This window comes from Polistes dominula, unplaced genomic scaffold (assembly GCF_049000335.1).
Source record: "Polistes dominula isolate Pdom_NZ unplaced genomic scaffold, Pdom_raw_medaka contig_12, whole genome shotgun sequence".
NCBI classification, from domain to species: domain Eukaryota; kingdom Metazoa; phylum Arthropoda; class Insecta; order Hymenoptera; family Vespidae; genus Polistes; species Polistes dominula.
Genome location: NW_028301116.1, coordinates 2,190,609 through 2,214,254, shown reverse-complemented (window position 1 = coordinate 2,214,254; position 23,646 = coordinate 2,190,609). Strand labels below are relative to the sequence as shown.

Genomic DNA, 23,646 nt, shown 5'->3' with positions numbered 1-23,646 from the left:
GAGAGAATAGGAGAGGGGATAAAACGTGAGAGAGAGAATAAGTATTTATAAGAGTGTATAGCGAAAAGCGGGATAAACGTGGATCAACGGTACTTCTTGGAAGAAAATTATACGAACCCAGTGCCGATTATACCATCGACGGTGCCTTGTACAATTAACAAGGTTCTAACATATTATTATTATTTTTTTTTTTTTATTGTATATATAATATACCTATATCTTGAAATTAATTAAATAATCACATCTGATTAGTCTGATGAACTTTATTAACCCTTTGAGTGCTGAATACTTTTAACTAAAATGTTCATAAATAAAAATTTAATTTAATAATAAAATTTATTATTAACTAAATTATTATTAACTAAAATTTATTACATCAAAAATAATAAATTATATTTAATAATTAAAGTTTTTGTTTCTGAATATAATTTAATTAATTAATATAAACATTACATTGTCTTACATTAATATTAACAAACACGTATATGTGTTGACAGACCACTCTGGTAATTTTTACCAAACGCAAATATGTCCATAGCACAGAGTTAAAGGTAGAAGAATTAATTAAACTTTTTATATATTTTTTTCCATATAATTCATTAAGAAATGTTAGAAATATTTATCATTAACAAAACAATTATTAATATATATTTAAATATCCAATAAATAATAAAATGAACAAATGAGATTATATCAAAAAATTATTACAAGTTGATATGTTATAAAATTTTATTACGAATTACAAGAAACAAATGCACGATGACAAATTTTTTGTGACGAATTAGACAATTCTATTAAAGGTTTATCAGATCTCATTGCGTACCATGTTTGATAATTTATCCTAACAATATAAAAATCATCGTAAATTGGAATCATAGGTAAGGTATCGTTTTGTATCGGTGCTAGTGTACCGGATCCGTAACCTAATGATTCACAGATCTTTGATGCATCCTCGTTAGTGGTTATTGGATTTGGATAACACAACGAATGCCAGACACCAAAATTTCTCTCAATTACTTCTCCAATATCAGGTCTGATAAATAAATATTTTGTTTAATTAAAAATTAATAGATTAATAATAATTCATATTCATAAATAAAAATGAAACAATTGGTAGTACTCACGTATCTTCCTTAAATGGTTTTATTGTTTTGCATATTCTTTCATCTTCATTACCAGGACAATCCTTTTGTTCGTCGCATACAAATTCTTGTGGTATACATATTTCAGTTCCATTTGGTCTATAAATATATTATTATTATTATACCAATTGTTAACAAATATTTTTATATAAAATAAAAAAATAATAAATTAAATACAAATATAATTGTATAATAATAATTGAATTAATATATATATTTGAAGGATTAATATTTTATAATAAGTAATTATTACAATCGTTAAAAAATATTATACATATATAGAAAAAATATATATAGAAATATACATGATATATATATAAAAGAGATATATATAAAAATATATATAAAAAAATAAATTAAATAAATACAATTATAATTATCTAATAATAATAATAATAATAATAATAGAATTAATATATTATATTATATTGTTCAAAAATATTATACATATAATAATATATATAGACAAATATATAGAAAAGAAAATAAATTAAATAAATACACAAAAATAATTATATAATAATAATAATAAAATTAATATATAATATTGAAACGATTAATATTTTATTAATAAAAATAAAATATTATTTAACAATGTTCACTTACCCAGGACATCTGAAACTGTTATCATTGCAGGGACATATCATAGGTGATTCGTCGGATTTATCCAAACAATTTCGTCTACCATCGCAAAGACGTTTCGGCGTTGTCAATTTCAAAAAACTCGCACAATTGCAATTCGCCATTTCGTCACTACCGTCAATGCAATCGATTTTTCCATCACAAAAGTGTTTTTTATTTATACACTCACCGTTTTCACAACGTAACTGTGATACAGTGCATTCTGTATAACAAAAAAATAATAATAATAATTATACGTATTGTAAAATGATAGATCAATTTAAAGAATATTAAATGATGACGTACTGTTAACATTTGAATCTTTTTGACGTGATTCTCTTGATACTAAACAATTTTTAAGTATCTCATCGGAACCATCTCGACAATCTCGAATTCCATTACATGCTCGGTACCATGGAACGCATTCACCAATTTTACAACGAAAACCATCACATACAGCTTCTTCGTATGTTTGTATTTTCTCCTCTGAAATATAATCAAATAAAATAAACAATATTAAATAAATTTGTAACTATAGTTTATATCGAATTGAAAGTATAATACAAATTTTACCCATAGCTTGAGTAAGATATGCATTTAGGAAATCGATGCTTGGCAAAGTTTGAACTTGTTGAAATGTGCAAGGTGCATTTTTTTCTTCAAACACTGCAGATGGATACCAGCCTTTAGCTCCACGACAAAATACTACACCGTTCCAATTGTTTGGCGTGTAATTTTGCTGAAAAATATATGCATTAATTCGTTGTTATGTAAATACAAAAAATTGACAATAGTTTAATACATTTGTTGGTTAATTACAACAGTTAATTGATTGGCAATGTGTCAGAAAACTGAAATAATAGATTTTTCTTTTTTATATTCTTCTAATGCAAATAATTTTAATTAATAATAAACTAATCAAATCGATTGATCAAATATATTCATAATTATCTGTACATTTTGTTATTTTATTTATAAAACTTACTTTGCAAAAATTATTCAGTGTACTGACAAAACAACGTTGACACTTTTGACAATTTTTCAATACCGGTTTTAAAGTAATCGAATGTATTGTAAAATCATCATCTGTTCCTACAGCTACGCAATAATCCTTACTACTTGGTGGATAAATTCTAAAAAAAAAATAAAAAACATAATAAGATTTATTAATGTAATATTTTTATAATAATATTATGTACGTACTTTTTTTCAAGGAACAGTGCTTGCACATGACGCGTCATATTGACTGATGTTTTCAAATGAATAAGAGATGCACCAGTATCGTTTAATACTTTGATACTATCTACTACCGACATTTGTTGATGTGGTCCATCCACATAAATAAATGATGGGGAATAACCCAATAATGCTATCGTATAATTTTCTGATAATCTACAATATTAATTTTTGTATAAAATTTTAATTTTTGTACTAGCAGGTAATATTAATTATACAGATTTATCAAACATATATATATATATATTTTTTTTATTTATATTTTATTATATTAATATATATTATTTATGTTTAATTATATTTATATTTATATTTATATTTAATTATATTAATATTTTAATAATTATATTAATATTTATATATTCTAATATAATTTATATAATTTTATATAGTTAATATTAATTAGAATTTTATAAATAAAATATTATTATATACAGAGTAATCAATACAAAACAAAAAACTTACTTGATGTTCTTGGTACATGCTGAACTGGATAGTAGCCAATTAGTGTCTAAAAGAATTGCTGAACAACGATAACTACCATCAACAAATATCGTAGCTAACCACGGCCAGATAAAAGTACGATTTCCGGTTACTGGATCGATAATCGTATGTACATTTATGTTAGTATTTGGAACCGGTCTGCAACCTATGTTAAAACCTTGACAAGTTGGTAGAACTTTGCTAGGAGCGTGGTACACCGGCATAGGCCAGTAATAAGATTCGTCAGTTCCGTTTATGATTTTTGTATCAATACCAATTTCAAATACCGTAACTTCTTCGATTTTATCATATTTCCTATGATAAAAAAAAATTATTTAAAATCAACATTGGTATATTTAAATCATCGTTTATTTTTCACATTGTTTTTATTATACTTACGTAAATCCCAAATATTTGCACGTATTGTCAGCAATAAGTATAGAAGTTGACAGATTTTGAGTTTTTACAGGATTATGACAAGAAGGATACCATGTTCCATATTGAATTCTGGTAAGAACACCCTTGACGTTTAAAATTGGTATCCCGTCATTATCCAAATTCACAAACTTTCCATTACTCAATGTTACTAAAAAATTTTACATTAATTTTTAATTAAAATTATTGTTTTTTTTTTTTTAATTGATACTTACAACAATCCGATTCATCTTCTTTCAAAGGACAATCGAATTTCATATCACATTTTTTAGACATTGGTATACAAGTTTTACTTCTACTACAAAGAAATTCATCATCTGTACATATATCTGAAAAATTATTATTTTGTTGACTACAGAATTAATGTAAAATGTAACAAAAAAGAAAAAGAATTTTACTGCAATTATTTTCGTCGGTTTTATCTTGACAATCTATGTATCCATTACAGATTGCTTGTGGTTGATACAAAGATAAAATATCTTTACATGTACAATTGACTTCATCTGTTCCATCCTCGCAATCGATAATTTTGTCACATCGTTTACTTATATGTATGTTTTGAAGTAATCTGTAAATAGTATTTTATATTTTTTTTAAAGTTTTCTATAAATATAAAATGTTACGCCTGCAAATATACAACACTTTTTACTTCGTTGGTAATGTATCGACAACGACTGCCATCTATCGGTAACAAATATACATTAGGAATGAAAACCTAATTCAATGAACGTTAGAAGAGGATTTCTAACTGTGTGTACGGTGTTGCCTATTTACAGGCGTAATATTTATAATAAAATGTTAAACGATTTTGACAAATATTAAATAAATTTTTTAATAATAATTGATAAAAATTTATCGAATAATTTCGTTGTATTCGTAAAAATAATAAAATATAAAAAAATCTAGTTTTATAATACAACTTTATACAGAATATTTTCTAATGTGTAGGGGATCCACTTTAAGAGTGGACAAGAGGATACAAAATAATGAAAAAAGTTTATATAAACATGTGTAATATTTGACCTAGTTTCAATGTTATAGAACCTTTTCTGTGTTTCAATAATCCTTGACAGTTTATCACTTCATAAAAAATGATCGAAATGTTCACCCTCCAGGAGTAGGTTGTATCCAAGCTTACAGTTATTGTGAACTTTTTTCATTATTTTTATGTTCCCCTTCTGTATCCATTTCACGAATGGATTCCACCTATTATGAAACGTTTTTCATATATATGTATATGTACATATTTTGCATACTTACACTTGGCAGGTGAATACATAAGAAGCAAAATTTTCTATTGTAGGCAAAGTAGAAGTTTGTTCTGAAGTATCTGGAGATGTTATCAATGACGATGATTCAATATTTTCTGTAGTTGATGCACCTTCTACAAACAATCAAATTAATAAACATTAACTTATATTTTTAGAATATTAATAATTAAATTTACTAAATTAATTATTCAATATTTAATTATTTTATTATAAATTTTTAATTAATTCAATTTAATTTTATATTAAATATTTAATTATTTTATTATAATTTTTTAATTAATTCAATTTAATTTTATATTAAATATTTAATTATTTTATTACAAATTTTTAATTAATTTGATTTAATTTTATTTTTATTTCGAATATAATGTAATTTTTACCTGTAAATAAACTTTCAATTATAGTTTCATTATATATTGATTTAGCAGTAACAATAATAACATCCTCGTTGTTTATAATATATTTATCAGTTTTGTTATTAGACATTTTGAATAATTTCGAATCCAGCCAAAAATTACAATTTTCTTCATCCTCTCCATTCAAACAATTTATCTTTTGATCACATTGTTGATTACTCGGTAAACATTTTCCATCGTTACAACTAAAACCTGGACATTTGGCTAAAGGAATACCGCTAATACGATTCGTCATTCTTCCTTCTACATAATCAAAATGAATTGAAATTAATAACCATATATTGTTACACAATTAATTATGTATAGAACTATAATATAACAAATTTACCAGAAATGTCTTTGATCCAATTAAGGAAGTAAGAAACTTTGGCATAAATACCAGGTTTTCCTGGACGAGCGCAACCTTCACCATGACTAACTATACCAGCTACGTAATAAGATAAATCCATCTTTGGATTCCTAAAATAAATTCAATATTTCTAATTTGCATATTGAAATAGAATTTTTGTATTTTTCATATGAGAATAATATTTGATCATACCTGCACAATAAAGGACCACCACTGTCTCCTTGACAAGCATCTCGACCACCCATTGGATACCCAGCACAGATCTCAGTTATGCTATCAAATATCGTATCAGAACAATTCGACAAAATTGGTACTCCAACTTCTCTCAATTGATCAGCTTTAAATACAAAATAAAAATTGATTAATCATTTCGTCAATATTTTTATATATCACAGTAATATAATAATTTAAAATAAATTTTATTAAAAATGTCTTACCATCAGGACCATCTTCTATCAAAGCACCCCAACCCAATACAACACACATGGTATCAATCGATGGTACTTGATTCCAAATCGAACCCGATATTTTTTCTTCTGGAAGACATGCTGGTCTTACCCATCGATTAAAACGTAATGGTTTATCTAACATTATCAATCCAATATCGTTTCTCATTAGGTTAGGATCATAATCAGGGTGTATAATAATATTCTTGGCTATTCTATTTTGAGTCATTGGTGAAAATGATGAACGTCGTAATATTCCAGCTTGTATTTCGTAATAATGTTTAGCCCTATAAAAACAAAAACAAAATTAAAAACAAATGTTTAAAATTAACATTATTAAATTATTCGAAAGATTTTCAGAACAACAAACAAAAATAATTATTAATATTTAGAAATCTTACTGAACGAGACAATGAGCAGCAGTTAATATCCAATATTCGTTTAGGATGATACCACCACAATGAAAATTGCCATCCCTATACATTGCAATCAAATATGGCCAAGCTTCCGGTACACTGGTACGACCACCAACAATTCCTAAAATCGTATCTTCTTCCGTAAATTCTTTAAAATTAGTTGATAATTTTTTTTCTTCCATATTAACGTTATTTTTTGTTCTGTATTGTTCAGAAACATGTGATTGGTCATTTTGAGTAGCATCGCAAGAATATGATGGACATTTGACGTATATTGAATTAATAGAAGAATTAATTATTTTAATTTCGTTATTTATCATTGTCAAAAAGGTTCCTTGATAATTGTTACGATTAATATTTTTGATTTCAAGTTCTGGTTTATCGCTATAATCAAAAAATAAAGTATAAATGTATAATATATAGTTATTTAATTAATGAAAAAATCATTTTAAATTTGTATCTAATAGAACTTACATGTTTCTCAATTTTAATTCATTTCTACAAGCTTCTTCAGCAAATGACATTTCTTTCGATACTACGGGGTACCATGTGCCTTTGTAATTTTTATGCAAATAACCTTCGGTATAACTTACTACGTTAACCTGAAATAATAATTAATTAATAATTAAAAACATTTTTATTTTCCAAAACAAATTCTATGATCAATGAAAAAATAATAAAGATTAAAAAAACTATACATTCATATTATTAATAAACGTTGGTAATATCAAATTACAATCCTCTTCATCTTTTCCATTTAAACAATTCGTAGTACCGTCACAACGTTTATCAATTGGTATACATCTTGAAAGTATATTTCCATATCCAGTATTATAACAACTGAAATAATCCTTTGGACAATCTAAATATTTAATGAAATAACGTTAATATTAAAACTTGAAAATATAACTTGTGTATAATCTTAATTAAAAAACTTTGTCATAAATACCAGAACAATTCATTTCATCTTCACCGTAAGGACAATCAACGTATCCATCGCATAATCGATCTTTCATTATTCTATCCGTACAACTGCAATATTTCTCGTCACTACCGTCACTACAATCAATTTCACCGTTGCATAATGTAAAATTCAAAATACATTGATTATTTGATAAACATAAATACGTATTTGCAGGACATGTTTTTCGACGTTCTGTTTTAACAAAATATTATTATTATTATTAGTATTTAATATATAATATTTATTTTAAATAATAACAAAAACCACATTTTTTTACCAGTTTGATCTTTATTTATTACACTCTTTTCTGTATTTCTTACATCTGAATCTTCTTCACTATTTTCAGAATAAGATGACGGAGGTTGTGGAAAATTCGTGCAATAATATGGTAATTTTTTACCAGATACATTTGTAGAACCTTCCGAACTTGGTACAGGTAACCAAGAAATAATATTATCAGGTGGAAGAACTTGAACATTTTCTGCTTGAATTTTTAAATAATTTGGTGGTAATCCATAAAAACATGTTGGATATGGCATCCAATTATAAGCTGGTTTTCCATCAAATTGACTAGTTTGTTGTGTAATTGCGACATTAGGTAAAATTATATGTGCAGATGAAAATTTTGTATCAGAATTCTTTGATTGGTCGTTTTTAATTGTATCAGTTGGTTTGTTAGTTAATGTCGTTAAAAAATGATCACTCGTTTGATCCAAATTATCTCTTTTAGTTTGTACAAAAAATGATTTTATTATTGGTTCTGGCTTTATATTCATCATTGTGATATCATTGGCTTCCTTTTGTTCATTTCCATCAACCGATTTGAAATTATCATTTATTACTTCCATTAAATCATTTCTACCTTCTAATAAATTAATAATTATTTGAAAATTTTTATATTCATCATTTTGTAAACCTGAATCGTTGTCTTCGTCATTCATCGAAGTATCCTCGTCAATTTCATTTACAATATTTTTACATTCCATACATCTTAGTATCTCTAAAAGCTTAGAATTTCTTTTTTCCTTATCGCTAATATCAAAACCTAAATATTGTGACAATGGTATGGAAATTTGTTCGTTGTTAGAAAGAATTTCTAAAAATTGGTTTACCGATTGCAACATCGTTTCGCAATTACTTGCAGTTTCTTGACAACTTTTCAACGATACGTTGGTTTCACGTTTCGTACGATTTTTAATTAAATCGTCAGGAAAAAAGGAATATAACATTTTTAATGTTTCCTCATCAACATCTTTCAATTCAAAATCGGTAGTTTGATTTTCATTATTTCTTTCGGGAATAATCTTATACGATATTTCTGTTTTATCGATGGAGTAATCATCTAAAATATCAATACACTTGGAAAATATTTTCTATTTACAAATATTTCGATGCGTTCAATATTTTATTTAATAAAAAAATAAAACAATAAATCATACCTTGTTCTAATGACGAGGAGAAATAAATTATCGAAGCTACAAGAAACGTGATAAAAATCATGAAAGAAAGTGCAGCAAAGAAATTTGTTTGAGAACGTTTTATCGTGTTCAAATATTTAAAAGGAACGTAAATGTATCGATTCGTTCCATCTATAATTTCGTAATAAAAAGTTCATTAAGTAGACATTAATAATTTTTCTTTTTTAAATAAAAAATTTAACTTACCTTTTGCTGAGGTTATTGTAAGACTTTCGCAACAATATGGCTGATCTTTTGGAACAAATTGTAATTTTGAAGATAACAATTGCCAATCGATTGATATCGATTGTAATTTTGAAATTGATGTTTCGGGTTTATCACTTTCATCCATTTTTATAAAAAAAAAAAAAACACTATGAAATGTTTAAAATCGTTCAAAATGTTTAATTATGATATTCAATTTCTGACAACCAAAAAAAAAAAGGAAAAACTTCAAATGGTTGAGTTGATCCTTTCGTTCGATGTTCTTAAAACTGAATAAAGAAAAATTACACAAAGCAAATCTATTTGAAACTTATATAAACATGACTCAGCAATGAAATTTTATATTATTTCAAAATTCGATTGCGTGTTAATGACTGACCCGATTTTGCACGCATTTTTCTTAACAATTTTTCTCGCTGATTTTGCAAAAAAATAAGTAGGTGAAAATATTTATGTGTAAAATTAATAAATACTTGACACTATGAAATTTTTCAACAAATTTTTAACTATTGCAAACAATTGGTTTGTTTATGGGTAAATATTTTTTCGATGTACGTAAATTTACACTCATCATGTTTGAAATTTTGATAATTTTTCATAATTTGTACATTCATATGTATTTTTATATATAAATTTATAGTTCTGTGTTTTATGATAATAGTTAAAATACTTTTATTAATGATATGCATAGAATAAGAACAATAAAACATACAATGCAATTGAAGTTTTTAATTTCACAATAATTCATACGAATTATGACATTCATGTTTAAATGATTAACTGCATGTTTCATTTTTCCAATTTCCTATGGAATGTGCAGACCAATCGATTACTCATTTCTTGACATAGATTTTGTTTGATGAAATTAACACACACAATAATGTTTATTATGACAAAATGAAAAACGGAAATAAAGCAAAATAAAATACATATGTTGATTTATTTAAATAGAAAACAAATTATTAAAATATTATACGAAAATTATATTTTCTTATTTTTTAAATTTATGCAATAGTATTTTATCTCAAACAATGAAAACAAAAAAGAAAGAAGAAAAAAAATCAGTTGAAGTCATATAAATATACAGAAAAAGTGAATGAATGAATGGCCATTAAAGATGGCGCTTCATTATATTACCGACGGAGTAATGAAATATTGTTTTAAATATCAAACACAATATTTGATATTTTTGTATATATCATATATAATTAAGAATAATTTATTGTTAAACAATAATAAATAATTTAATGATATTATTTGTTTAATTAACTTTAACTAAACTTATATAAACATTGCGTTATATAAATATTAATTATATATATTTATAATAACATTTCCTGTATAAGATTCTATAATCGATCGTCACGTATGCACCTGCATTACGTTACACGTTGTTTATAAATGTTAGAGCGGAATAATCCATTGTATTTTAATATTTCCGGTATGAAGATTATAAAATTTGTTAGAGAGAGAAAGATAGAGAGAGAGAGAGAGAGAGAGAGAGAGAGAGAGAGAGTAGGATGATCGCGAACGTACGATAACCTTCATAGTCTGCAATAGTATTTCATTTGAAGGTTAGGTATTCTTTGAAAGGAATACGATTTACATTTATTATTATCAAATGTAGTATATATATATATAATTTGTAGTCCAGTTTAATACTATTTTCAAACATCCATTTTCAATTTTTATTATTTAAATTATTAAAAATAATCTTGCATAATATATTTTGACTTTAAAATTAAATTAAAATATTACGAGTATTGTATTATAAAATGAATTTTATCGAAAATATTTTTAATTCATTCAATTCTATTAGAATTTTTTGTTTTGTATAATAAAATATGTTTATAAAAAATATTTTTAAATTATAAATATATTATAATATTTATAATAATTATAGAATTACAATATTATAATATTGTAATTATATAATATTATAATATTTAGTTTAATATTATATTTATTTAATATTATATTAAATTTATAATTATAATATTTATAATAATTTATTATTTATACTTTTTTTTTATAATCTCCTCCTCAAGAAAATAGAAATTTCCTTTTGTTAATTTATTATATGATAATTGAGAAGTACTATGTCAATAAGAAAAGAAAAAGTATCGTTTTACAATCTCAATTTAAAATTCGATTATCGAGAATAGGCGTTCAATACGATAAATCGGTTAAACGATAAATCGTGAGAACACGTCCACGTCAGTTTGGATTATCGTTTATTCAAATCGTCGATGGTCTCTGCGAGAGAAAATATTACGTGTGTTTAAATTTGCTTTTTGTACTCTTCTACGAAAGAAAGAAAACAAAAATCATGTGAAAATTAAGAAGAAATATCTAATAAACTAAATTGTTACAACTCGATATAAAATTTAAAATAATATTCATTAATCAGTTAATAAAAAATAATTCTTATAATATTAATCGAAATGTTATTGAAGTTTGAATAAATAAAATTAAAATTTGATTCATCATTAATAACAAATGGGATATTTCGGAAATGCAAAAGTTAATACTGTCGTTTCATTTTTCGTTTTTATAAAATTTGGTGAATCAATTCATTAATAAAAGTGAATTAAAAAAAATATAATTATATTCTAACATAATATTTTTATGTTATTAAAGTTTGAATAAATATAATTACAATTTTATTAATCATTAATAACAAATGGAATATTTCGGAAATGCAAAAGTTAATACTGTCGTTTCATTTTTCGTTTTTATAAAATTTGGTGGATCAATTTATGAATAAAAGTGAATTAAAAAAAATATACTTATATTCTATCATAATATTCTTGTTATTGAAGTTTGAATAAATATAATTACAATTTTATTAATCATTAATAACAAATGGGATGTTTCAAATATGCAAAAGTTAATATAAAATCATTTCGTGTTTTCATTTTTATAAAATTTGGTCAGTCAATTTATTAATAAAAATAAATTAATAAAATATAATTATATTCTAACATAATATTTTTATTTAAAAACAAATAAATCATATACGTGAAATATATGAAATATGAGTTTGTGTTAAATAAGTATAAAGTAAAATTATTATGCCGAATAAAATAAAAAAAGAAAAAGAGAAAGGAAAAATAGAATAAACTGATTGTGTATTATATAGTGACGAATGTTTGTTACGCAATGTTGATTCTTTTACTTTCTCTCGAAAGAGTATGATCAAAGAATAGAACTACTAGCATGAACGTTAGTCTGAGTTCGATAGTCTTTCTAACATGTCACGTTAAAGAATAAATCAATAAATTTTTGTTACAATCCACATTAAATAGTAGATTTAAATATTTATGTGTATATATTACATATTGCAAATAATTTTTAATGAATTATAATTGATTATATTTTTTTAGGTCATGTCTATAAAATTTGTGAAAGTATAATATTACTACAAATCAATTTTATTTCTTTTTCAAATTATGTGTGTTTCTATCAAATTATTCATGTTGAATAAAGGTTATGGAAAATTGGCCTCTGACGTAATTCGTAATACTTCGTTGTAAATGCCATTCAATTTTCGTAAGTGAGTTTTTTTTTCTCTTACGAAGAAAATGGTGAAAGTTAAGTTTGAAATAATTTGTTTTATATATAAAAGTGTGAACATGTGATATTGTGATTAATAATAATTTATGTGATTTGTAATTGAAAAATGATGATTTGACATTGAATTAAATTAGACTTTAAAATATGTTCGCAAATCGGTGTGTATAATAAAAAAAAAAAACGAATAGATATTATATACAGTTACAGTTTTCAAAATTAATATTAATGATATCACGAAATGATTTAAACTAATTTATTTATTTTTCTTATCTACAAAATATTTAATAAAAAGTAATTGATTTTAAAATACATAGATTGATAAATAATATCGAATGACGATGAATTCGATTATCGAATTTTTTCAATTACCTTAATAGAACATTTTTGATGATGTATAAATTATCAAAAATTATTTGAATAATTTTAATCAATTCAAAACTTCATTTGTATTTCAAGTCATGTTTACCTTCTAGTGAAATTAATGGACTGGAAGAAGATTGAAAGAAATCAACATGTAATGGACCTTGGCATTGGTTAAAACAGGAAATTCATTTTAATCTTCTTTTCAAAATTGATGTTTACGAAATCTTTGACATTTCAAATGAATTATTTTTAAAGACACATCATACGAATAAAATCATGTTAATGATTTCTATTAATATTCGATGTATTCAACCAAATCTTTTGGTAAGTAACAAACAAGTTTTGATATCAAAAATATTTTAGTTCCGTTTCAATACCGGTATACACATACATATATATATCACACTATTGTAAATCTGTAGACAAAAAAATATTACTTATTTTTCTTCGTTTTAAAGCTTATCTAATCTCACATGTGAGAGAGAAAGAGAATGAGATAGAATTTCTTTATTGATTCAAGGGATTAAATAACATTTCATTCGGAAACTATGAAAAAAAAATAAAATAAAAGAAACGTGAGAAATATTCTATTTCTATCCTTTGTAAATAGATTTTCTGATAATAGTATTGTACTATAGAAAAATATTTTTCTTTTATATTTGTAATCAAATTTTTAATCTTAAACTTTAACAATACTTGTGAAAATAAATTCGAATAAAACGTAGGATTTATTTTAAAACGATCTAAATTAAAATTGTAACAATTTTATGTTGTATATATACGTGTATAATGTATATATGGTGTAGGGAGTTATAATCGGAGTTTTCTTTTGATCTATCGTCTTTAAATGTTCTCAGAAACAACTGATACTGAATGAGTTGAACAATTAGGAGCAATAAAATGTTTTTCACCCATAACGTTTGATAGTTTCGATAACGTTAAATATGAGAATTAATTCATTATAGTTTTATTATTATTATTTATTAACTATTAAAAAAAATTGATAATTATTGTTAACTAGTTCATGATAATAGTTCGTGTAAGTATTTTTTTTATTTTAAAATGTATGTAGGTCTTTGTTAGTTTAATTTACAAACCAATGTTTATAGTAAAGAGGAATTAATTGCATCCATTCTACCATTAGTATGTGCTAGAATAGTTCTATTGAAATAGGTTTACTATATAGATTAAATGTTGCGTTAATGTGTGCTTTATGTTCATAGATATTACTAGCATAGATTATTATAACGAATGCATTGATGTAAAATTAATTATTCAATTATGTATTGCAATTTTTTTTGTTTCTTCTTCATCGTCGTACATCATCTTAGTTTACACTAGATTTATTTTTAAATTATAATGTTTGATTCAATAGTAAATGAGACCGTTAATTATAGTTGTACAATTATAATTCATAGTGATAATAATAATATTAATAAAATGAAGGAAAGATATAGAATGGAAACATGAATGTATGTCAAGCTAATGCACAAATACAATATAACACAGTGCATTATTCTGACTCATATCAAATAGAATAAGCTTTGTCTAGAAGCATTATTCATATACTGCAAAATAGCTTTGAATCAACCTAAACAAGCATTCCACAGTTGATCAATGGCTCTAATCTCTTGAAATTACTCTAATCGTATAATATATCATAAATTTGTAGAAGATATTTACTATTGAAATTTCCTTTAAAAAACCTTTTTACAATTCTTCGACCAATGTTCAAAATATTTCTTCCAATTAATTTAAATTCTTAATACTATTTATTAAATATGATATATATATATATATATATATATATATAATATGTAATTAAATAATTAAATATAAATATAATATAAATAATAATAATAATAATAATAATAATAATAATAAATATAAATATAATATGTACAATATATTTATTATAAAAATAAATTATAAAATGTAATATATATAATAAATAAATATTGTATATATTATATTATATTTTAATTATTTTATAGTTATTATATTTATTATTATATTATTATAATATTTTATATTTATTATTGTTATATTAATGTATATAATAATATTATATATATATTGTATTTTAAATAAATTATAAAATATAATTAAATAATTTTTAAAATATAATATTTATAATAATATTTATTTCTATATTAATATATAAAAATTTAACGTGTGATAGTTAACCTTTAACGTGATAGTTTTGATAACGTTATATATAAGAATTAATTAATTATCGTTTTCTTTTATTATTCTTCAATGTTACATTATTATTTGTTAACGATTAAAACAAATTGATAATTATTGTTAACTCGTGAACAAATTCCTTTCAATTAATTTAATTTCTTAATAAAACATTTAATTAATATATATAAAAGAAAAATTTCTGAGACGTGAGTTCATAGATTCGAAATACCGCCTTTGAAAATTCTTCGACCACTTGACCTAGTGGCCAATTGCACCGGAGATGTAAGAGGAGAATTATCATCTTAACCAATCACGTTCTCGAACGAGAATACAGACCACCTGTCGCTTGACTCACGTGGTCTACGACACGTTGTCCTTGTCTTGCTCGTTTCAATGAATGGGCCAGACTATGGTCAGAAAAAGAGAAAGAAAGAATGAGAAGAAAGGAGAAGAGAAGAAGAAAGAAAAAAACCAAGAGATAAAGAAAAAGTGAAAGAAATGTTTTATGAACAAAGTGTCTGTAACTGAATCTAGTATTTAAGGTTAAAAAGAGATAAATAATGGAAAAAACACTTCAAAAGGGAACAGAAAAAAGAAAAATGGGAAAAAAAGGGAAAATAACACCGAGGAGGTCACTAACTGATGTGAGAAGGATCACAAGAGAGGGGTTAGGGAGGGGAGAAGAGAATAGCCATAGAATCGTTTCCGTTTCCCCTTCTCGATACACATCGCAGTATGTGAACCGAGGAACATTTGACGCTCACGTAGTGTCATGAGCAGTTGTTAAAAGAACACTATCACGGGATTCTATTATTGCGTGTTGTTCTTTTATTCTTTGTTCATCAAACTACGTTACAATTTGAGTGATTATAAAATTAATTTTTAATTTATACTTCATTATTACTTTTTTTAATTCGATCAGATTTTTCAAGAAACGGATATCGACAATATGCATCGCTGATTGGACGTAAGGATTATCGATTTCGAATTGACCAATGAAAAAGGATGGTGAGTTTTCTTTTATTCTTCTTAAAAGATGATAGGAAACATTTTATTTTATTTTTTTAATGTTTTTTGGTCATAAATAATATAATTATTGTTCGTTGTAATGCGTGTTTGATTCTTATCGATTAAATTTCATGTTTTATATGAAATTTAAGGTTAAAATCTCATATGCGAACAAGTTTCGCGCTCATTTTAATCAAAAACTGAAAGCTTTCTTTTAATTGGTCAGATAACTGGTGAAACAATCTCTCGAGTATTATGTGTATATGTATATAAACTGAAATTTAGCGACTGAAAGTCTCACTCTGTTTGAGTTGGACCTTCCTCTCGTGTAAGTTTATTCTTTTATTATTACAATTCGGAGAATAGTGTAATTGTATTAATATTTGTTATTATTTAAATTTTTAATTTTCATTTTATTTATTTTATTCGAAATTATTTTATTAATTTTATTTGAAATTATTCTACTAATTTTATTTGAAATTATTTTATTAATTTTATTATTATTATAAAATTTATTACAATATTATAAATATTTTTAATTATTTTTATTAGAAAATTTTTTTTCTAATAAAAAAATATTTTTTAAATATTTAAATTAAATTAGTTACATTTTAAATTAAATTAAATTAAATTAAATTAGTTTTATTATTTTAAAATTGTATACTTTTTATCAGTAGAATTATTTTCTATATTTTTTGAAGGGTGGGATTTCGTTTGTATTTGTTTTAATTATTTATATAAATTATTAATAATCCTATTAAATAAATAAAAAAAAATAATTTAAAAATTGTAATTTAAATAGCAAAAACAAAATTAAACAAAATTTTTCGTATCGTCTTGACTATATTTTTCATGCACACTTTATTATCGTACAATTAGTATTTATTTCATAACATTTGTTAATTAATACTAATTATCTTTATATAACTTTCTATCAAATTTATAGATGAATGTTATTATTTTTACTAAAATATGATTATGGATTACGTTTATCTAACAATTACGTAAAATGTTATCTTGAATACAAATATTGTTGATAATAATTAAAAACATGAAAAAAAATCGTAAAACATTTGTTTCTTTACATAGAATAATATAAATGCTAAATCTTCCTATTACTCATTATTTCAGTGTGTGTCATTCATTTGCAGCAATACGTATGTTACATTCAATATTAATTAAATAGTAATTTTTATTAAATCAATAGTCAATAGTAGTAATATTTAATCAATAATTATTATTTTTAATTAATTAATTTAATTAATTAAATATCATATCATTTTAAATAAATATTATTATTAAATTATATTATTTATAATGTTATATCTGTGTGTGTGCATACAAATATACACATTTATAGTCTAATACAAAAATTTGATCGTGAAAGAGTGAAAATATTTTGCAAAGATTTATGTAATTACTTATAGTAAAAGAGTGAAAGTTAAAAATTCTTTAACACGCATACGAACTTCACTTAACAGATGGTTTATGGTTTAAAGCATTGAAGAAATCATTCGTGATTTTTTAAGTATGTAATATCTTATTTATTCCTCCGGTACACTTATCTATTTATAAATCTTATCTATTACAAATCTTATCTGACATTTTCGATTAAGATTAAAATAGATGAAAATCGAAATAATTATTTAATTGATAAGAGTTCAATTGATCGGAATAAAAAACGTAAACAGGAAATTTCAACTTTTGATATAATTTTAATGATGAATTATATTTAATTACAGTTTGAAAAGGTTAGAAGTACAGCAAGCTGAATGGATACGAAGAGATTACAATTAAATGATTTATCCGCACTATGGATCGTCTTTATTTTATTTATCATAACTCCAAGCTGTCATGCATCTTACAGCATCGGAGTTGGCATAGCCGATTCAACCGGTCCATCGGCAGAAATCGTATTCGTAAGTAAACCCATGATTTCTAGTTCTAAGAACAAAAGCTTTACAATAAAATAAGGAAAAACTTTACACACAATTGAAATACGAAAAATTTTTAATTAAAAAAAAAAAACAACAAAAATTAAAATAAACAAAATACTGAAGTATTACGTAAAGTTTATTTGCAAAAAAATAAAATAATTTAAAAAAATTTAACAATAAAATAAAGAAAAAACATTACATACAATTGAAATACGAAAAATTTTTAATTAAAAAAAAAAAAAAAAAAAATTAAAATAAACAAAATACTGAAATATTACGTAAAGTTTATTTTTAAAAAAGTAAAACAATTTTAAAAAATTTAACAAAAAAAAAACAACTAACAATCGAAATAGAAAAAATTAAATGAAAAATATACCACTGTAAATTATATGACAGTGTATTAAATTACATTAAATATACGAATTATTTATGTAATAATAATAAAATTATTCCTAAATAGGTTTTTTTGATAAATTTATTTATTTAGGTCACTGTTACAAATTATTAATACAAATATACACTTCTATCAATTGTTTCTTTTGTTTTCTTTAGATGGGATATGCAAAGATGGATCAAAAAGGATCAGGTATTCATCTTCGAACCTTTTCACGTGCATTCATCATCGACGACGGTGAGGAGAGGTTTGTTTTTGTCAGTGTCGATAGTTCTATGGTTGGATATGAAGTTCGAAAAGCGGTATGTATACAGAAAGATTACGTTTTTTTTCTTTTTTTGTTTTTTTAGTGACGTTATCTTGTCAGAAATTATAAATAGGTATCGTATGTAACGTGTAGTAAACATGTTAGGTGTAATACAGGAAATTCCACTTGATACAAAAATAAAAATAAAACTTAGAAATTAGAATATTTGCATTAGCGATAAAAAAACTAAAAGTACATCGTAAACAAAAGTAAAAATATTGTTAACGATAAAAATAACAATGTTGATTATCGGTTAACATAAATTTTGTATTTTTATTATATATAATTAAAATAATGATCGTAATATTTTAATACTAGTGTTATAACAATTTTTGTATTTAAAAATTTTAAGAATATTTTAACACATTGTCATGTGTATATTTAATTATAATTAATTATTTTAAAACTATTTATTTTTTATATTTGTTTTTTATTGTAGGTACTAAAGAAATTGCAATTTCTATTTTTATTATATATAAAATTTTATTTATGATTATAATAATCGTAATATTTTAATACTACGTGTTATAAAAATTTTAATTTAAAGATTTAAAGATTTAAAGAATATTTTAACACACTGTCATGTTAATATATTTATTTATATTTAATTATTATAAAACTATCTCTATTTTTTATTTTTACTTTTTTTTTATTTTAGGTACTAAAAAAATTGCATTCGCAATATGATAATTTGTATACGGAGAAAAACGTGATGATCAGCGGTACGCATACACATTCTAGTCCAGGTGGTTTCATGATGGACGTACTTTTTGACCTTACCACGTATGGATTCTCCAAGGAAACTTTCAATGCCATTGTAAATGGTATAACAAATGTATGTAGATATGTAACTTTATCATTGACAACTAAAAAAAACATTTACTATTTAAAATCAAACAGTGATGGAAGATCAATGATCTATCACAACCTTGACATTTGATTTAGTATTACGCGTGTATTACATTAATTTGTATAAATTAATTCTATTTTAATTTATTTCCGGAACGATTCGATTAATTTTTATAAATTATTATATTCATTTTTGTAAATTTACAAATATAATTCATAACAAATCGATAACATTATAATATTATTATTAATTTTGTTTTATAATATTATCAAAATATTTGCCACTCGAGTATCATATTAATTTATATTAATTAAATAATTAAAAATAAATTTAACAATTTTAAATAAAAAATTATTAAATTATTAAAAATATAATTCATTAATTTTGCAAATTAATATATTGTAATATTCTTATTATTTTTGTTTTATAATATCATCAAAGTATTTGCACTCGAGTATTATATTAAATAATAAAAACTAATTAATTAATTTTACAAATTATTATAATATTATTATATTAACCCATTAACTGTCACGATCCCCATGTGGGGATTTTGGAATTTTACGTACACCACTCGGTTTTATGTGGACTTTATGGAAAAATAGCATAATAATAGCTATTATCTATATATATAGAAATAAAAAATAATTTGGCAGTTAATGGGTTAATTTTGTTTAATAATATTTTTAGAGTATTCAACGTGCTCACGATGCTGTTGTACCTGGAAGAATTTTTATTACCCAAGGTGAAATTTTCGATGCAAATATTAACAGAAGTCCACTCGCATATCTAAATAATCCAAAAGATGAAAGGGATAAGTAAGTTTACAAATTAATTTATTGTCTATAAGATTTTTCTCTTATTAATAAAAAAAAATGCAATAAAAAACATTTTATTTGAATAAAAAAATGAAAAAAACTAGTTTGACATTTAAGAAAGATATTACCATAAATTCGTACCACATTTTTACATTTTATTCTTCAACCAGACAAATTTAAAATCAATCAGTTTTTGATTACTAACTAATATGTGACGTCATCAATACCTTAAAGATTTACGTCTTAATATCTTTTTTAGATACGATCATAATGTTGATACAACGATGACACAAATGCAGTTTATTGGTGCTGATAACAGACCTTTGGGTGTCATCAATTGGTTTGCAGTTCATCCAACTAGTATGAATAATACTAATCATTTAATATCAAGTGATAATGTGGGCTATGCATCTGTACTTTTTGAAAAAATGATGAATAAAGATTCTTTGATTGGCAAGGTAAGAAAGTATGAACTTTTATGGAATTTATAATTCAAAATTTTTTCAAAATCTTGAATGAATCAATGAAACTTGAATTCTTTTTCTTTTTTTTATTAATAGATATAATTTGTATTAATTGAATTAGGTATACATATATATATAATACTTATATAATTTTTAATTAATTAATATTTAATACATTTTTGTTAATTAATATTTATACAATTTAATATATATTATATATTATAAATTATAAATAATTTATATTAATTGAATTAGGGTCCATTTGTGGCATCCTTTGCATCAACGAACTTGGGTGACGTTTCACCAAATACTCGTGGTCCAAAATGTGAATTTTCTGGATTGAATTGTACTGAACAATCAACATGTCCAGGAAAAAAAGAAATGTGTTTTGCATCAGGACCTGGCAAGGATATGTTTGAAAGTACCAGTATTATAGCAACAAAACTATTCAATAAGGCTACGGTGAGTATTCATTATTTTTAATTATATATTATTATTATTATATTTAAATTTTAAATCATTTTTTTCATAATAAAAATAATATTTGATTGGCATTAATAAGTCTAGTTAAATTATGCACTTTTTTTCATCATTTTTTTTTAATCATTTATTTTTACATCGCAGTATTACGTACATATATATGTATATGTGTGCAAACGTGTATATATTAACATATACACAAGATACAAAATAAATACATTTAAAGAGAATAATTATTGAAATATTATTAATTATAGTATCGTTAACAAAAAGAATATAAATAAATGTATTTATTGTTAATGAGATAATAAATGATATAGAAAAGTTTATAATATGTAAAACAAGCACCACATTTCAGTTAAAAGCTGAGAAGAATGATGATTGAATAGGTAAAGGTGAGTAAAAATGAAGTTAATTGTAAGAACAAGATATTCAGAACAGATATTCATAAACAATATTTAGATCTTTAGTATAAACGTTATTTGTTTAATAATATATTTTTATTGATTGTTCAAATTATGAACAATTTTTTGTATAAAAGTAAATTAAATTTAATTATATATGCATTATTACAAAATGACTAGACGTGTTACGAGAAATATTTGTGATAGCTCACCTTGAATTACACGTTGTTGATTGGTCAATTGTTAAATGTTGAAAGATAAATTTTTTACATTTTATAATTGAACTTTTTCTAGACCCTTTTAATAGTTTTCTTCGTTTTTTTGTTAATGCAGGTAATTCTAGAAGAACCCCTAAGGTTTCTTATATTCTTTCAAAAGATTCGTTTCATATTTTTCTCATATTTTTTTTTCTTTGACAAAAAGATAGAAGGTTGCCTAAAACATCTTGGAAAAATAAAATGTAGCTAAGTTCTTTTTTTCTACATTATAAAACCTTTTTATACGTTGAAGTTCGATAAACAGGGGATTAGGATTTCTTCTTTTTTTTCTATTCGAAAAGAAAAACGCAATGAAAGAATTAGTGAGAAGGAATCAGCCACACTTGAGAACAGAATATTCCCTTTTCGTTCTATTGGTTGGTGTCTGGGTTTTCTTTTAAAGAGAATGTTCCTAAAGGATATCGCACTTAGATTTTGAATTCATTTTATTCATTACTTGCATTTAAGAATTTTTTGGTTAAATATTTGTGAGATTAAAAAGGTGAAGAATTTTATATTTTTTGTTTTTTTTTTGTTTAAAATATTCAATTTCTTTCATTAAATTCCAAATTTTTAGCACACTCTTTGTAAAAAAAAATTTATTTGATCATTTATTTTATCATAAAAAATTTTGTAGATCATTAATTAAATTTATTTGATATTTATTTAATCATTTGATAATGTATTTATTTATTTAACATTTTTTTTTTTTTTTTTTAATTTTGGATTACAAATTTCGATAAATGAAAATCAAATCAACTTCGATATTTCAATCGAAACATTAATCCAATTCTGTAATTGTGGTATTGTTTTTTAAGATTATTTTATAATAACTTTATTAAACAATTCTCGTTAAAACTTTCTTCCTTCTCGTCGTTGAAAATTTAATTTAATTTAATTGACTTTACCACAACTATAAGATGGACAATTAAAGATGATACCCACTACGAAATATTATGATTTCAAACGAAAGCGAAAGTTCTTTTTTTTTTTTTACCTCTTTACATTTTATTTTCATTTACGAAGAAATGATTATAATCACATTCACATTATACACACGACAAGCGGAAGATAGGAATCATGTGAGTTGAGCAACCGTTTCTACATTTATGGGAGGACTTTTATATCTACCCTGTAGAA

General features: G+C 23.5%; 2 protein-coding genes across 2 annotated transcripts in view; one reads left to right on the top strand and one right to left on the bottom strand.

Moving 5' to 3' along the window:
* Nucleotides 1-732: 732 nt before the first annotated feature.
* ndl (serine protease nudel) lies at nucleotides 733-9,588 on the bottom strand. Its single transcript, XM_089177032.1, has 22 exons — nucleotides 9,444-9,588; nucleotides 8,057-9,121; nucleotides 7,765-7,971; nucleotides 7,514-7,677; nucleotides 7,290-7,417; nucleotides 6,801-7,199; nucleotides 6,391-6,686; nucleotides 6,146-6,290; nucleotides 5,933-6,063; nucleotides 5,569-5,847; nucleotides 5,178-5,301; nucleotides 4,316-4,485; nucleotides 4,133-4,246; nucleotides 3,882-4,068; nucleotides 3,465-3,797; nucleotides 2,967-3,155; nucleotides 2,749-2,896; nucleotides 2,337-2,502; nucleotides 2,070-2,249; nucleotides 1,749-1,986; nucleotides 1,125-1,241; nucleotides 733-1,033 (listed from the first exon to the last, which is right to left on the bottom strand). The coding sequence occupies exons 1-22, from the start codon at nucleotides 9,586-9,588 to the stop codon at nucleotides 733-735; spliced, it is 5,226 nt and encodes a 1,741-aa protein (XP_089033158.1).
* A 3,153-nt stretch (nucleotides 9,589-12,741) lies between these two features.
* The window catches only part of CDase (neutral ceramidase), a 41,547-nt gene continuing 30,642 nt past the window's right edge, over nucleotides 12,742-23,646 (top strand). Inside the window, exons 1-9 of the mRNA XM_015329188.2 lie at nucleotides 12,742-13,013; nucleotides 13,511-13,724; nucleotides 16,510-16,595; nucleotides 18,338-18,514; nucleotides 19,085-19,228; nucleotides 19,892-20,068; nucleotides 20,774-20,901; nucleotides 21,161-21,359; nucleotides 21,621-21,827. Of these exons, the coding sequence (XP_015184674.1) occupies nucleotides 18,368-18,514; nucleotides 19,085-19,228; nucleotides 19,892-20,068; nucleotides 20,774-20,901; nucleotides 21,161-21,359; nucleotides 21,621-21,827 (1,002 nt within the window). The 5' untranslated portion in view covers nucleotides 12,742-13,013; nucleotides 13,511-13,724; nucleotides 16,510-16,595; nucleotides 18,338-18,367. The remainder of the gene's footprint in view (nucleotides 13,014-13,510; nucleotides 13,725-16,509; nucleotides 16,596-18,337; nucleotides 18,515-19,084; nucleotides 19,229-19,891; nucleotides 20,069-20,773; nucleotides 20,902-21,160; nucleotides 21,360-21,620; nucleotides 21,828-23,646) is intronic.

What these genes read in the sequence shown, in the direction of transcription:
- ndl (XM_089177032.1), bottom strand. Translation starts at nt 9,588, where the DNA reads ATGGATGAAAGTGATAAACCCGAAACATCAATTTCAAAATTACAATCG. An exon ending in GAATTAAAATTGAGAAACAT is followed by an intron (nt 7,200 to 7,289) that starts GTAAGTTCTATT and finishes TTTTGATTATAG; the next exon opens with CGATAAACCAGAACTTGAAA. An exon ending in ATATCTTACTCAAGCTATGG is followed by an intron (nt 2,250 to 2,336) that starts GTAAAATTTGTA and finishes ATTATATTTCAG; the next exon opens with AGGAGAAAATACAAACATAC.